The sequence below is a fragment of the Amblyomma maculatum genome, chromosome 4 (assembly GCF_055883805.1).
Source record: "Amblyomma maculatum isolate TAMU_Amacu chromosome 4, ASM5588380v1, whole genome shotgun sequence".
NCBI lineage: Eukaryota > Metazoa > Arthropoda > Arachnida > Ixodida > Ixodidae > Amblyomma > Amblyomma maculatum.
The window spans coordinates 60452891-60467295 of record NC_139347.1 but is presented as its reverse complement, the minus strand read 5'-3'; the positions used below and the strand labels follow the sequence as shown (position 1 = coordinate 60467295).

The 14405-nt window shown below is 47.2% G+C and overlaps 2 protein-coding genes across 9 annotated transcripts in view; one reads left to right on the top strand and one right to left on the bottom strand.

Moving 5' to 3' along the window:
• Positions 1-8085, top strand: part of LOC146191192 (uncharacterized) — a 60945-nt gene extending 52860 nt beyond the window's left edge. For all 8 annotated transcript variants that reach the window (XM_084601673.1, XM_084601678.1, XM_084601679.1 and 5 more), the window contains 4 exons: positions 65-121; positions 699-797; positions 5076-5121; positions 6641-8085. In XM_084601673.1, coding sequence (XP_084457799.1) covers positions 65-121; positions 699-797; positions 5076-5121; positions 6641-6791 — 353 coding nt within the window. In that variant the 3' untranslated portion in view covers positions 6792-8085. The remainder of the gene's footprint in view (positions 1-64; positions 122-698; positions 798-5075; positions 5122-6640) is intronic.
• A 165-nt stretch (positions 8086-8250) lies between these two features.
• Positions 8251-14008, bottom strand: LOC146191191 (diuretic hormone class 2-like). The gene is made up of 3 exons (XM_084601682.1): positions 13926-14008; positions 10409-10489; positions 8251-9030 (listed from the first exon to the last, which is right to left on the bottom strand). Exons 1-3 carry the CDS (start codon positions 14006-14008, stop codon positions 8883-8885), a joined length of 312 nt encoding a protein of 103 aa, XP_084457808.1. The 3' UTR covers positions 8251-8882.
• Between the last annotated feature and the right edge of the window lie 397 nt (positions 14009-14405).

Below are 14405 nucleotides of genomic sequence, written 5' to 3'. Positions count from 1 at the left end.
GCTCACTTTTCCCGTACAACTCACGAAGTAGAAAGTATATCGCCTTCCCTTTTTTCCCTTTCAGCGGACGACACTGAGCTGCTAAAACAAAAGCAGACCAAGCTTGGCGAGGCGAGACCAGGTTAGTGTCACAACTGGTAGACTTTAAAAGAGCAGTGTGACTAGATTTAAAAGCATTTGTTCCAAATATGCCGCGTCTTGGGAGAGCGCGTGCACCTCCATACACGGCATGCGGGGCACGGGCGCGCCGTAAGCGACTTACTTTTTGCGAGCTCAGTGATTCGCGGTTTGGGCCGATGTCGCATTTAAGGATATATCAGCGCTAAATTTTGAGCACCGGGCTTTCGCAAGGGTTCGCAATTCATCTCCGTCTCCAGGTGTTAATTTATTTATATACTATATTATATACTATAATATTGTCACAGTTATTTTCGACTTGTCCGGATCACTCGCTGGTACTGGGTTTGACCAAGACACCACCAGGCACCAGGTTGGGCACCAGGACAAACGTATTTTTTGCAACTGTGTAGCCGCGGGAAAACTATGATGAGCAGCGATGATTTAGTGACGCGTGATTTTAGGAGTGATCTGCTTAATGTGCTGGATTTAAGCTTGCTTCGCGTACGCGCCTGCTGCACATTTCTTTTTAAAAGTCTGAGCGAGGAATGAGTGACTGAATGCGCTGTCCTCTCTTCCAGCGTCCCGCACCCGGATCAGGCGGCCCGCCTTCACGGAACCCACAAGGACGGTCACCATCGGGAACCACCCCAGCCGACCCCGTCGGGCGACATTAGCAGGTGCGTTGACGACCAGTCTGTTTTTTTTTTTTTTATTATTCTGAATCAATCGTGGCTTCCTTGTATATATCTTGAGAAGGAAGAGCATGGGGGGGGGGGGGGGGGGGCGTTGTCTTTTGCCTTGTATTTTGAACTAATAAGAGTTTACCCATAGTTAAGCAATAAACATGATTGCCTGTTTGGTCAAGATTTAACTTGGGGGAAAATAAATGGGGAACGTTTCCAACCAGTCTAATTTGTTTAACTGAATTCGGCGTCTCGATTCCAACTTCATTCCTTTCTCAGGCATCACTGCTATGGACAGCGCGATGTGCAGCTTTAAATTCCTGGAAGGGAGGAGGTGCAGTTTTCACGTTCTCAAAACAGAGACCGTTCACCCGAAGGATTTTTCCTACCTTTCTCTCCTTTTGGGGGAACCTTCCTGGCTGCGCAAGGCGCTGTTAGGGGTCCGTTCCAAAATGAGACCGATACTTGGAGGCCGTCGAAAAGGCTTGAGAACATGGAGGAAGGAAAGAACTTGAGAGGCCCTGACGTCATTTTTTTGAAGCCGGCGAGGCCGCGCCGCGACCGGACGCTGCAACGTCTCTCCTCCTCCTTTACCCTCCGCATTTTCTTTCTCCGCGACGCTCACGTACCTAAGGCCCTTAGCAACGCTGTTGCTAGTGGCCCAAGTTTTCATAGCAACAGCGTCGCCGTTGCTAATGGCCCGACTTGGCTAACCCTAAATTTTGACGTCACTTCCGCCACACTTTCTCCAATGCATGGGGAGTGGCAAGGGCCTCACCTAAGTTGCTTCCTTCCTCCACGCTTGAGACGGTATACCGAATGGCGATGGTTGGTAAGAAAGGTGATATTCTCAGCATTTGAGGAACAGCCCTGTCAGCAGTGCATGTGCGTCAAAGCTAGCGCCGTCTCATATCCTACCTGAGACCAAGAGGTGGTGGACTTTGGTAGGCTGTGTTACGCGCAGAGCTTGTAGAATTGACAAGGTGAGAATCAAAGTATAATGAGAACTATAAAGCTGCAGAGGCGCTAGTGGTCAGCTTAAGTGGAAAATATTTTTTTTTTTTTATTGCGAAAGCAATACTACGCCAGGCCTAACCGCTCGTCTCTGTGTGCCGTGTCCGTGTACGTGTCCGTTTCCGTGGTCAGTCATGACGTTTGAATTCACGTTACCCCTATGCCACGGGCAGGAGCTGCCAACTCGGGTCGCTCCTTTCATACGGAAGGATGATATCAGAATCGGTCTTCCAGAACCGTTTGCGTTCTCGTTACCCCTATACGACACGCAGGCACGTATAGGGGAATAATGTAGCAGGCAAAAGAAGCTTCCGCCGTTGCTTTCGCAATTCAACTAGGGTTAACCAGAGCTAAAACACTACTAATTTGTTAGCTCTGTGCTTGGCGCTAACCCAAAATACTGGTAAATAAGAATACTAGGAGAGGTTGTAGTACTGCAGTGGACTTATTCTGGGTAACGAGGATGGTCTGTTTTTTTTTTTTTTTTTTTTTTTTTTTTTTTTTTTTTTAATAGCGATTGCTCATGCTTTCTTCAAAACGTTCAGAGGTGCAGTAATAATTTCTTTTAATGCTTATCCCTGCCTATAGTGGATCTTCCAAGACTTGAGGCGTTTACAAATTTGGAGAGAGAGTTCTCTGCAATCCGCTACTGTGCGTCAGTCAGGCATGTTGAGCGTAAGACTCGCCAGTACCGGTCTTAGATCACCATATGATAGTCTGATTAAATGGTTCTTCAAAACTAAGCATGCTGTGGCATGCATAGGGCATCGGGCTCGTTCGCGCAAACGGTGAGCGCGCGCCCACTGAACGTAAAAGCAGTCGCTCTGTTTCCGGTCTTCTTTTTTTTTTTTTCTATCTGTGATGAGCACACCCTTCTCAGTGTGGTCACCCATAATAATTAATATGTATACCTCTTTTTGATGTGGTATTCTGCACTCACTGTGTCAAGCAGGGACGTGGCTGGCTCAGGAAGGGCGCAGATGTTGCACACAGTGGAGAGTCTCTGTTATCTTTTTGATTGTAATATTTAATTTGTTCTTTTGAACAGCCGTTGAACTTGCCTCTTCTATTCGGTGTTTTGGAGCTGCATTCCTAGTTTAGGCGTTATTCCGAGCAGCTGGCTGGCCCCTCAGTGCACATTTTAAGACACGGCAACAGGGGAACTGTGGTATATTGTCCTTGAACGTAGCAGGTGGCTCTCACGCAACCGTATTTCCTGTGATTTCAAAGATGGGACATGTGGCACTTATCTCTGCATTTAGCGCGTACATGTATGTCGATGTTTCCTGAAATCCTTCTTTATACAACGCGGCTCGAGCGCTGACGCAGATCATGCGTTCACTTTTCTACTAACGTGCGTAATATGTGCTAAGTGGGAAGGGCTTGTGTATACTTAGCCGACCGATCAGAGCACGTGTCTGAAGTTCATCTGCGGCCTTGGCTGCATCGCAGATGGTGACGCCGAAGTATAAGCAGCGATATAGTTTCAAAGAAACAGTGCGTGCTTTCCTTTAATAGGTACATATTTGCATAAAACGAGGACGTTTTTTTTTTTTTTTTTTTGTATGTCGCTTCGCAGACACTTTGGGAGCATTGATAGAAGCTTCTGTTGCCGACGTCTGCACGTCTGCAACTGCTGACTTTTTTCATTTTTACTTCAGAGTTTGTGATGCAGGTAGCCAGTACAATTAAAACTCGTTTTATTGAAGTTGAGGGTAGGCAAGAAATATTTCGTTAAATAACGAACTTCGTTAAATTGAGTGAGGCATTTTTCGGTCACTTAATTAGATACATTCAATTCTGAAATCTAGCGGCATCCAGAAGGCTACCACACGGCATCTCGTCGGCGAAGCCTATTTGCGCCGAAGATGAAATTGCGGCCCTCGTAAAGAACCGACGCCATTAGCGCTTATGAAAAGAAGCGAAGAAAAATGTTACCTCTACAAGAAAAGCCAGCGGCTACAAATTTATCTCTCAGCAAAGAAGTCGGTGATCTTTGTTTGCGTGCGCTTTGTAAGCAAGAACCGCGCGGCTTCCTTTTAAACTGGAAGTGTGTCCAGCACGTCTTTCGTCCCCTCATGTGTTCCAGTAAACTGCGGCAGCAGAAATGGCATCCACCACTTCACCCGCCATCGGGTCAATTCAATGCAGATTTATAGATCTCGTTTTTCACGGCGCAGTTTGGTAAAAGCGGATGAAGGCGCTCCGAGATGTTGCCGTTGGTTCGCAGTCAATAATCTTTTTTGGCGTTATCTACAAAACAGACCAAGAATGAACACTTTTCACCTTCGTTCTTCGAAAAAAAAAAAAAGTTTTTTTTTTTTTTTTTAATGGGACAAATCATGAAATTGGTTTCGTTATTTCGAGTAAAAGCTTTGGACTTATGGGTGTTATGGGTGACTGAGTGAGAACGGGATATCTTCGTTAAATTAAGTTTGGTTTTGGTGGCTTTATTTGGAGAGCCAACTATTGGCGCTCCACACTTCATCTGAAGCGGGGAGCCCAAATAACATTCAGATTTCAGTACAGAGGACGCAGTAAGATAGACAGCTGCGCCGACCAGCCTATGGAGCGAGGCCTAATTCCTTTTGGAGCAATGCCTAATGCCTGCAGGCGCTTTTTCGCTGCATGAACACCGAGCCCGTTCAGCGTTGCACTTTACTTCGCTTCCGCTTCCTTTCGTCCGTCAAAACGGCTTTGTTCAGGTGTTCACACCTTTCGCTGTTCTTGCAGAAATAACTGGAGTCCCTCAAGCTTAGTATATTCGAGGGGCATTGCAAATAATGGAAATAATCGCACCGACGCGTCACCTGTCGGCACTGCCGGGAGACAATATACTGTGGCTGGCGAAGAGCCGATATAATGTCACCGCGCATGCGCGCACTTGTAATTGCTGAAGCGGCTTCCCGGCGGATGCGTTATACCGCCTCAAGAACCAGCGCCACCTACGGAATCCATCCAGTATTTTTCAACGTAGGAAATTTGATCGCCTCTTAGCGCATTCGGAGCCTTTCTTACTCCGGGATACATGCTATCCTCGTTGCTTAGTCCTCCTTCTATAAACCAATAAAGCTGTGAGGCATATGCCAGTTTTTAGTTATTAGTTTCAGCGTCAGTCAATTCGCAGCCGCGCACGGGTGTTGTAAGATAGTGCCCGCACATATTTTGCATCGAACATGTTCAGTTAACGAAACATCGCTGCCACGTCATATACCCAAAGCAGCCCAAAAGCATTGCTTTCCTTTTCTCTTCTCGCAGTGGCAAAGCGTGCAACTATGGAACAGGAGACGGCCGTCAGCTCCAGGTAAGTCACTCGCGAATGTCTTTCTCGCGCAACCCAGCCAGTTGCGTGTGCGAGTGCGATTTCTGGGAGCTATATGGTGCTTGCCAGCGTTTTAACTAGCTCTCTGTGCGAAAGCATTCATACGGCGGTCAGGGGTGAGCAACGATCTTGCTTGTGTCTGACTCCTGATTGGCCCGCCAGACCGTGACGTCACAGTTCACGTGTCCTGGCGCGGGTAATTCAAACAGTGCTTTCACGCGCTCTCATTTGTCCAACCAAGTAAGCCCCAGATAAAGCCATAGCAAAATCGTCTAACGCTATTATGCCCGCTCGTAGTGGTTTCATACACGCAAATAAAAAAAAAAAACATTTGTCCGGGCGGATCGGAGTGGAACCCGGGAATTTCTTTGGGGAAGCGAGTACGGAACGTATAGTTGCTGTCGCGCTCTTTTGTTTGTTTGTTTGTTTTCCTCGAACTGTGTAATAATTGCGCAGGAACCGTCAGCGTATTTAACCTGCATAACATTGCTAAAATTATTTTATTGATATTAAGGTTTCAGTGTGAGGGAGCCAGTCGGGTGCTGGATCCACGAGTTTGATAATTTCGAAAAATCTTGCAGTAGCTTCCTTAACCAGGCATTCTCTGAGTGGTCGGGCGTCAAGATCTGCGTGACGCGCCGGTATCATGGTTCTTTATATACTGTACAGGCCCAACGTCATTGCAGGGTCATATGAAATACCGTATTTGTTTTGACTTGGGAGATACTGACGCCGCACTGTAGCCTATCACCCCGTGTGCAGGCTGCAGCGCACTCTCGCGCTTTGATTTGCGCGTCGTCGTTTCTATCAACTTCCATCTGCGCGCACATTATTATTTGGTAAGCTGATTTTCATGAAATCCTGCACTGCACTTTTGAACAATTACATGTTAGGCGTGTACTTCAGTAAGAAATGTGTAAAATTACTCGTTCAGTAGGAGAAGTTCATCTGTTTGGTTTTTTTTTTTTTTAGATTTTTATATAACGCTCTCTGCCCAGCCCAACGAGCGCGACGAATTTTGGCTCTCATATGCGTTGAACTGAAGCCGAGCCGAACAACCATAGAGCGCAGGCGCAGCCCTGCCCGCGATCATAAACGTACGCCGCTCGACACGACACTGACTGGCTGACATTAGCGCTGTCGTAGTCTAATGGCTCGAAGAACGACTTTATCAGGGCGGAATTAAGTGATTTTCGAGCCGTTCGCGTTGTGCGTTCATTCTGAGGACTTTGCATGCTTTTTCGTGCAATGAATTTCATGCCAGATGACCTCCTTTCTGGCCCAGAGGTGAGAGAAGCGGGGCCTTCACTTTCCGCGTATCAAGCACGCTTGTCTCTAGATTGGCTCAGCCTATATAAAGCGCTTGCCCACTTGGCAGCTGAGCTGCGGGAATTCCCTAGCAAATGCACCGCGATAACGCTCGACTTGATGTCCGCCTGCGTGAGCTTGGCCTGTGCGTACGTTTCAAGTCAGGGCTGCTTTTTTTTTTTTTTTGTTCCAGCACCCCAGACGCGGAGTTGGGAGTTGGTGACGTGGTCAAACGCCTGGACGATTTCCTTGATGAGAATGACGTTGTAACGGCGTCGTCATACGACGCTGACATCGACGCTGATCTGCTGACCGATCTGGACGACGTGCTGGGCTTGCAGTGACACTAGTGGCCGAGCTGAACACTGTCGGTCGAGCTTCTCGACTTGAGCCCGGTGCGGCGCCGTTCGGAGTTTCGAACTTGGCATGATTTGGCGGGCATCGTCACACTCTAGTGCACCCCCTTGCCTAGTGCTGTGTTGCCGTAGGGCATTTTGGTGATGATACTGGGTCGTTGCGCGGTTGCCCACAAGACCTGATACACATTTGGCCATTTTTCCATTCGCGATTGTAAATGTCAGTGCCATAGTCTGTAGACTTGCTCAAACCACCGTTCTCAGAATGTCCACAAACGCACATTTTAAGCAAGCGCACAAGTCTTTATCGAATTTCTACATAGTGAGTTTAATCCTTCACCTGTTGTTGGCGTATTTTTATTTTACATTAATCTTTTTCCTCCGATGATGTGAATATCCTAACACCGATGTCGATTCTATGTATGATAAGAGTATATTTTGTATAGATTATACATTTATTACTTGTATATATGAACACACCTTGCGCAGGTGGGTCTGCATTTAGCGAGCTGTCCTGGCCACTTGCAGGTGTTTTGTATATTTTTGTAGTTGTTGTTGTTGCTGTTGCAGCCGGTGCTATCAGGGTCTTCAGTATTGTAAAGGTGATGGGTGAGGCAGTGGCTAATACGAAGAAGCTAAAAAAAAAATGTTTGAAGGCGTGATCTGAGTGCAAGGTATCAGAGTTGTGGACTATAAGATTAGGTTTGTTCAGGTTTCGCGGCAAGTTTGTTTGGATGGAATACGAATTGGCGCCTGACTTCCTGCACGGTGCTTGCCGCTCATATATTTCGATGTTGTTGTTTTTTTCTTTGTAGGAGCTCTGCTACGTCAGGTAAAGCAAGCAGTTGAATTTTTTGCTCTTCTGAGTGCTGTGTCGTGTAGTAGGCTTCAATTATAGGCATGTAGAAACGCACATGAAGAAGGGTGAATGTGTCTCATACTTGTAATTTTTTGTTGTTGTTGTTGTTGTTGTTGCTGCTGTTTTGTCCATTGTGATAAGCACTTTGTAGTGGATCACCGTACCTAATTTAGTCTCTTTCTGAGTATTAGGGCTGCAGGCAACTTCGTCATCTTAGCGAATAGCGCTGTTCTCTTTAGTTCTGTGCCCTCGTTGCACGAGTCACTTTTTTTCCCGTTTGTCTCGTGTTTATTTCCCGCAACTAAATGAGAAGCTCGCGTTTTCTGCTGAATGTTTTCTTTCTTGAACAATGCAGTGCACTTGAAACGACGTATTAAGCTCAATTGTTTTATTGTGTACAAATAAATTACACATTGCATCTCATGTCGGTACTTTGTTCATGTACATCGTGTTCCAAGAAAACGGCATGCCGCACCCGAGACACCACTCAAACGAAGTTAATGCGACGCTGATCAGATGCTCGCAACGCTGAGCTGACATAAATCGCACCATCCAACACAGGTGTCTAACATAATGATGCTACACAGATTAGGGTAGAATTTGCAGTTACCACTTTCTGCTAAGACATTGGCCCGTTTTATTTTCATGCTCTAACAAGCTGTAAAAAGCGGCAGCACAGTGGCATTTCTAAGGTCATGTTTCGACGAACTATTTATACGTTAGCAGCATGTTAAAGGAAGAAAAGAAGAAATAAAAAACACGACATGTCTGCACGAGTGTTGGTAAAGGTATAGTAATCCTGGTCGTGGAAACTCTACTCAAGAGGCTATATGGCAGATATAATTGCCCACGCTATGTACAATTTTCCCGGTGTGGCCGCTAGCTCGCACAGTGACAGTCTATGCAAAGCAATGAGGGTTGCTGCTGACGCAGATGGGACATACGCTGACACAGGAGCAGCAGCGTACTAAACTGCTAACTAGACACGCCTCTCAGCATAAGCTATGAAGCCACATTATCAGCGCAGCGTCTCTTTCCCCTCCTCGGTTCTGGTGGCGCGCACTGCTAAAAGAGTCGGCATAACCGAGAAGAAGGGTTAGTGGGTCTCTGTTTTTCCCCATGCCGTGGTGTGTATGTACGTGTCAATGTGTGATGCCGATGCGTCGAGTGCGTGCAGGGTATCATCTGTTCTCCGTCGGTGGTCGGGGGGATGGCGAGCCTCAGCGCTTTCCCGGTCCGTAGGGGTCATGAGCCAGCTTGAGTCCGAGGCGGGCCTTGGCGGCTTCGGCTCCTGACGCTCCTCGCGACACGCCGAAGTCCAGAAGACCGCCCGCCCTCTTTTGCTGCTCCAGTAGGGAGGAAGGGTGGCTGCGTGCCGATTGGCATGCAACAGGATCGAGGGGTAGAAATAAAAAAAGAGGGAAAATAGATTGAGCAATTTTTGCGATGTCACGGCGTTTACAGGCGATAAAGGATGGCAGCGGATACTCCCATTGACTCTGCGTCACTCAAATACACCCGCCTCGGCTATAATGAGGGGCAGAATTAACGATAATGCATACGTGGCACGAACAGCACGAATATCCTGGCCCAGAAACGTTCATACGTGAACTATACGCGCCCCAGTTCCGGTGACAAAAACTGCGCCGTTAGCGACTTCAGGCCCGTTACCCTATCCTGTGAACATTATTGAGCTTACTGAAGTTTTTGCTGTTGATGCGCTCGTTGACACTCGTGATGAGGTGTCCGTCATTTAATCGGAACCTGTGCCGAAAACTAAAAAAAAAATGACTGCACCGCTTTCTGACATTTCAATGCGCATCGCCCGCGCTGAACACATACGACCTCTAGCAACATGCACAGCCCTGCTCATCTTACAAGAATGCCTCCTACACGGTTTAAATCATTGTTCTCGCCCGCTGCCCTAATGCCCCGGTGGCGATCATCGTGATAAATCCAGATAAGGGACAACTGCGGAGTTCCACGAAGAGACGAGCCGGAACCCCTACCAATTGTAATGAGGCAGTTCAGTAGGTGAGCACGACCGCAATCTCTACTACAACGTTGCTGCTCCACAAACCAGAGGTTCTTCCTTCGGAGCTGGCCGCCCCAAGCGCCACCTTTTTTCTTACACATAACGTTAAGGTTTTGTTCGTGGAACCGTTTGACGTTACCTAACAATTATAAAAGGGCGATCAGCTGTACGAAATTGATGAATGCGTAAACGCCCTCGCTGACTCGCCTCTACCGCGTCCTCCCTCCCACAATGACCTATATTCCTTGAAACCTCTTTTCGATCCAACACGCTTCGTGAATTCGTCGGCATAGCACTTTAGCAGTGATTGCATTGTCCAGTGTTGGTCGATAAAACATCCTCGATGTGCTAAAGCCCATTCAATGCTGAATTTTCGTACCCGCTGTCTAGATGGAAGGCAGGGAAGCGAGAAAGGCATTGCGAGAGTCCTGCCGGATTTATCGGTTCGTGTTCGGTGCCGTATCACCCCGTCAACCATATAGTTGAACAGGATTGTATCTTCTCTGTTTTTGCAAATTACATTAACTTACCTAAAGAGCTGTTTAAGAGCGCAGTAAGCCTCTAGTGGCGTCGACACAACAGGCAACAGCCAGTGGGGCGTCAGTTTACGCCAGCCGCGGGGGGTGTTCTGGCCCGTCAGCATTAACGTGGCGTGTAAGGTGAATGTTGCGAAATGGATGCTCGAAAGTTACGCCCTTGCTTCTGTCTCACCTGATGCGGTTGCGGAGCAGGCTGAGCAGGTACTCTTCGCCGGGGTCAAGCGAAGAGTCATAGTACACGTCCCTCTTGGGCCTGGAACGTTCGAACAAGAATGGGGAATATTTTAATGGTGGCCCCTCCGTCGCTACAGGAGCGCGCGCAGAATGGGCAACTTGTAGCAAATTCAACCCATCTACGGCGCATTCTTTATGGAAGTATGAGAATATAATTCATTCGATATAAGAAGGAAGTAGGAGCAAAGGGATGGCAATGCTCGCAGATATCTATCTCTACCTCAATTGCTCCATGCCAGCGTTTCGTAGGGAACATACATTAGATAGGGTAAAGGGCAGCTGTGGTAATGGGGTTAGGTAGCGCTGGAAGGGGAGGGGGGGGGGGGGCAGTGGTGCTGAATATTTCAGGCTCTGCGCACCCACTCGGAGCTAATATGGCAGCCGTCACTATAGAAGAGAACCTAACCTGACGTGAACAGCTAAAGGGTCAACCTGCGCCTTCTCCTACATTTTCTGTTCTTTTGGCCATTTTATTCGAGGTCTAATACAAAGCGTGATGTAAGGAGTCTGCAGAAAACGCTTTAAAAAGACTTCACGGGGCGTGGACTCCGCTTGGCTGGATAAGAAAATTTGCTCGCATAAGAGATGCAATACATTAGACAGCGGTTATAGAGTCAACATGCGAATACATTTGCATAAAATTCATACGCGTTTAATTTAAAGGAAATGACCAAAATCATACCTGTCAACTCTTCGAAATTTTCCGTAAAATGTACGAATTTTGACCAGTCTTACGATTTTACGAATCCTGCGGGAAATTTTACGGAAAATGTTTTATTTTCGAAAAAAAAAAAAAGAAGTGCGGACATCTATTAACATCATGGCCTCCGAGATAACACCACACGCGCGGAAGGGTAATCTCGGAGGCCATGTTAACACTATTATGGTACCTTTGGCGGCCATGAGAGGGCAACACATATTTGTGATATCATCATCAGCAGCTGCAAACGTTGTAGTGACTTCTATCGTCTACTCGGGGGAACACGAATCCATATTCAAAACTCGATACCGCCTCCGCCAGGCTAGTGGCTGTTCCTTTGTTCACATGTTTGGACAACTTTGGTGTTGGCCTCTGTTTTTGCGTGATCTGCGGCCGCGTCCGACTCAGTGTGACTCTGAAGTTTTAGTAGTAGCCATTTCGCAGTGCAATGGCGGGCTCAAAGCCGCGACAGTACTTCCAAGTATTTTTGAAGTCGTACGCGGCAGAATTTCCGTGATTCGTGCCGTCTAAGAAAGGAGAGAAGTTCGGATTTTGCACCACGTGTGCTTGTGATAACATTTCACATGGTGGCAAGTCCGACATAAAGATCCACATCGCTTCGAAAAAGCACCAAGGATACGTGCGAGCCGCGAAGAGCCAGCCGAGCCTGACAAGTTTTGATCGCAGTGACAGCGACCTCGGTGTGATTCGTGCAGAATGCCATTTCACGGCGTTCTTAGTTGAACACAACATACCGTTCAGTGTCAGTGATGGAGATGTCGAGAGTGATCGAGAGCATTCATTCGCATTCAAGTCAGTGATCGAGAGCATTCGAGGTGTCGATGGTTCGCCCAGATTCCGCAGAATCTCAATGGTTGTGCTGGGCATACTCTCCATTCCCCACAGTAACACTGAATGTGAGAGAATATTCAGCTCTGTCAACAAAACTCGAACGGAGTTTCGCTCATCTGTTTCCGAGAAAACTCTAGAAAGTCTGCTGATGGTGAAAGGACACCAGAGTGGCGCCTGCTTTGAGCAAGCCTTCACAGAGAAGTTTTTGAAGGAGGCGAAGTCAGCAACTGCAAAAGCGTTGCAAATATAAATCGTGACACAATGGAGTTTTCGCTCATTACTCTACGGGACACGGATTTTGCTTGTGGGTGAGTGAGCAAGGGTGTCGCTAAAGATGAATTCTTGCAAAGTAAAAAAAGAAAAAAAAAAAAACACAGCCCCCCCCCCCCCCCCCCCCCTTCCCCGGTCGCGGAGGTTTTACGAACTTTGAAATGTTCAGGTTGGCAGGTATGCCAAAATGCAATGCTTAGTAAAGCTGTTGTATCTGACACAGAATTAACACCATCATTTCCATGCTGTCTAATGCTCTGACGACCGTTACTGCTGTTTCAACAGCACTTTCCAATAGTTCCGCATTATATAGTGTCACTCGCGGTGTTGTTCCTGAAAGACTCAGACGGCGCAATCTCTCCTGAGACGAGTGTGGTGTCGATAAATTAGAAAAGACTGCACGTTACGGTCTCCTGAAGCACTGGCATCTAATCCTCGTCTTAATCAACGCTGAACGCAATATCTTCGAACTAAATTCCTATTTTTTCCCTATTTCTAAACTACTTTCTTGACCTTTTCCCCTAGTCATTTTGCGTCTTTTACATATGCCTGCTTTCTATATATATAATTGGGTATGCTCTGGTTGCGCCGAAATCCCAGTGCTTCCCTGATTCCCGCTGTGGCATTGTGCACTGATGGTTGGAATGCTTCCTATTGGATAATAATATGAGGCAAGTGGGTCGGACGTCGGGGGCGCCAGAAACAAGGTACCTGACAATTGTGCAAAATGTTATGTTGGCTGGTCGATCAGTCCATTTCAGAAAGCTTCGCTGTTGTGTCTCTGTACTTTGAACGGCCGGACACTCCTGGTGGATTTATTTGAGAAGCCCACTTCAGAGCCTTGTCGCGGCGGCGTGCTGGTTCGATACGCTGAGTTCAGCTCTGAGGAAGACCATGGATTTTGAAGCTTTAGGGCTACGGGTTGCTAGAGTGCGCAGTTAGGCTGATACGAACCTCATTCTGGCCGGACTTAGCATCGATCTAACACGTAAGCTGTGCGGACTTGTTTTAATTGGCTTTTCAGGAGACTCTTTAGCTCATCCATGCATGTGGCTAACTTGGTGGAGCAAGCGTCGTGAACTTGGCACATGAACTGAAGCAAGGGTGAGTCACGTATAAACTGTCGTCTGTCCACTTCGTTTGCATTGCGAAATAACAGCGGAATAACGACTTCAAGTGCTCTTGTGTGTTTGTGTTTGAAAGTCTTGCTGCGAATTCGGGGTGGTGCAGTGGTTAGGGCGCTCGACTACTGTTCCCAAGGATGCGGGATCGAATCCCAGCCTCGGCGGCCGCTTTTCGGTGGAGGCGAAAAGCAAGGCGCCCGTGTGCTGTGCGATGTCAGCGCACGTTAAAGAACCGCAGGTAGTCAAATTTTCCGGAGTCCTCCACTACGGCGTCTCTCGTAGCCTGAGTCGCTTTGGGACGTTAAACCTTACAAACCAAACCAAACCTAATCAGACGTAAGGACTCTTTCCGATTGCATCGTCGCCAGAGGAGAATAGAAATTAATCGCAGTGGGCCACGCAATAACGGAGTGGGCGTTAATTGCACACAATTTATATGTGTACCGTTCTGAACCCGTGAATCGCCGTGTGAATCTTGTCTTTCGCGCAGTGACGAAAAGAGGGCATACCTCAACCGAGCTGGAGAGGAGGCTGCGATCGCTGTGAGGGCAAGGATCAGGATCCATGTTGTTCCCTGTAGACCGAGTTGCATTCTGGTGGGAAAGAGAGGGAGAGAAAATAAACTCCTCAATATGTACATATGCACGAAGTTCGCAGTACATTTGATTATAAGGACGCGCATGAGGAACAACTGGAAGGTTTATAGGTCAATATTAGTTTAATTACTTTGTGTGTCCGGTTCACTGATCACTGCATAGTGTGTCTTGACTCTCTATGCAACATCGCTTTGCTTTTACTGCGTCACTTCTTGTTAAATGAACAATTCCATCTGGTTATAGTTCTCAGTACCAAAAAACAAAAAAAAAATGATCCAAGCTATTTCTGGCTATGCCCACGTTTGTTACGCGCTTATTGGCTAAAAATAGAATTTGGCATCTTGCTAGAACATTCGCGCCGTCCTTAACTAAAATGATGATTATCATTGTTTT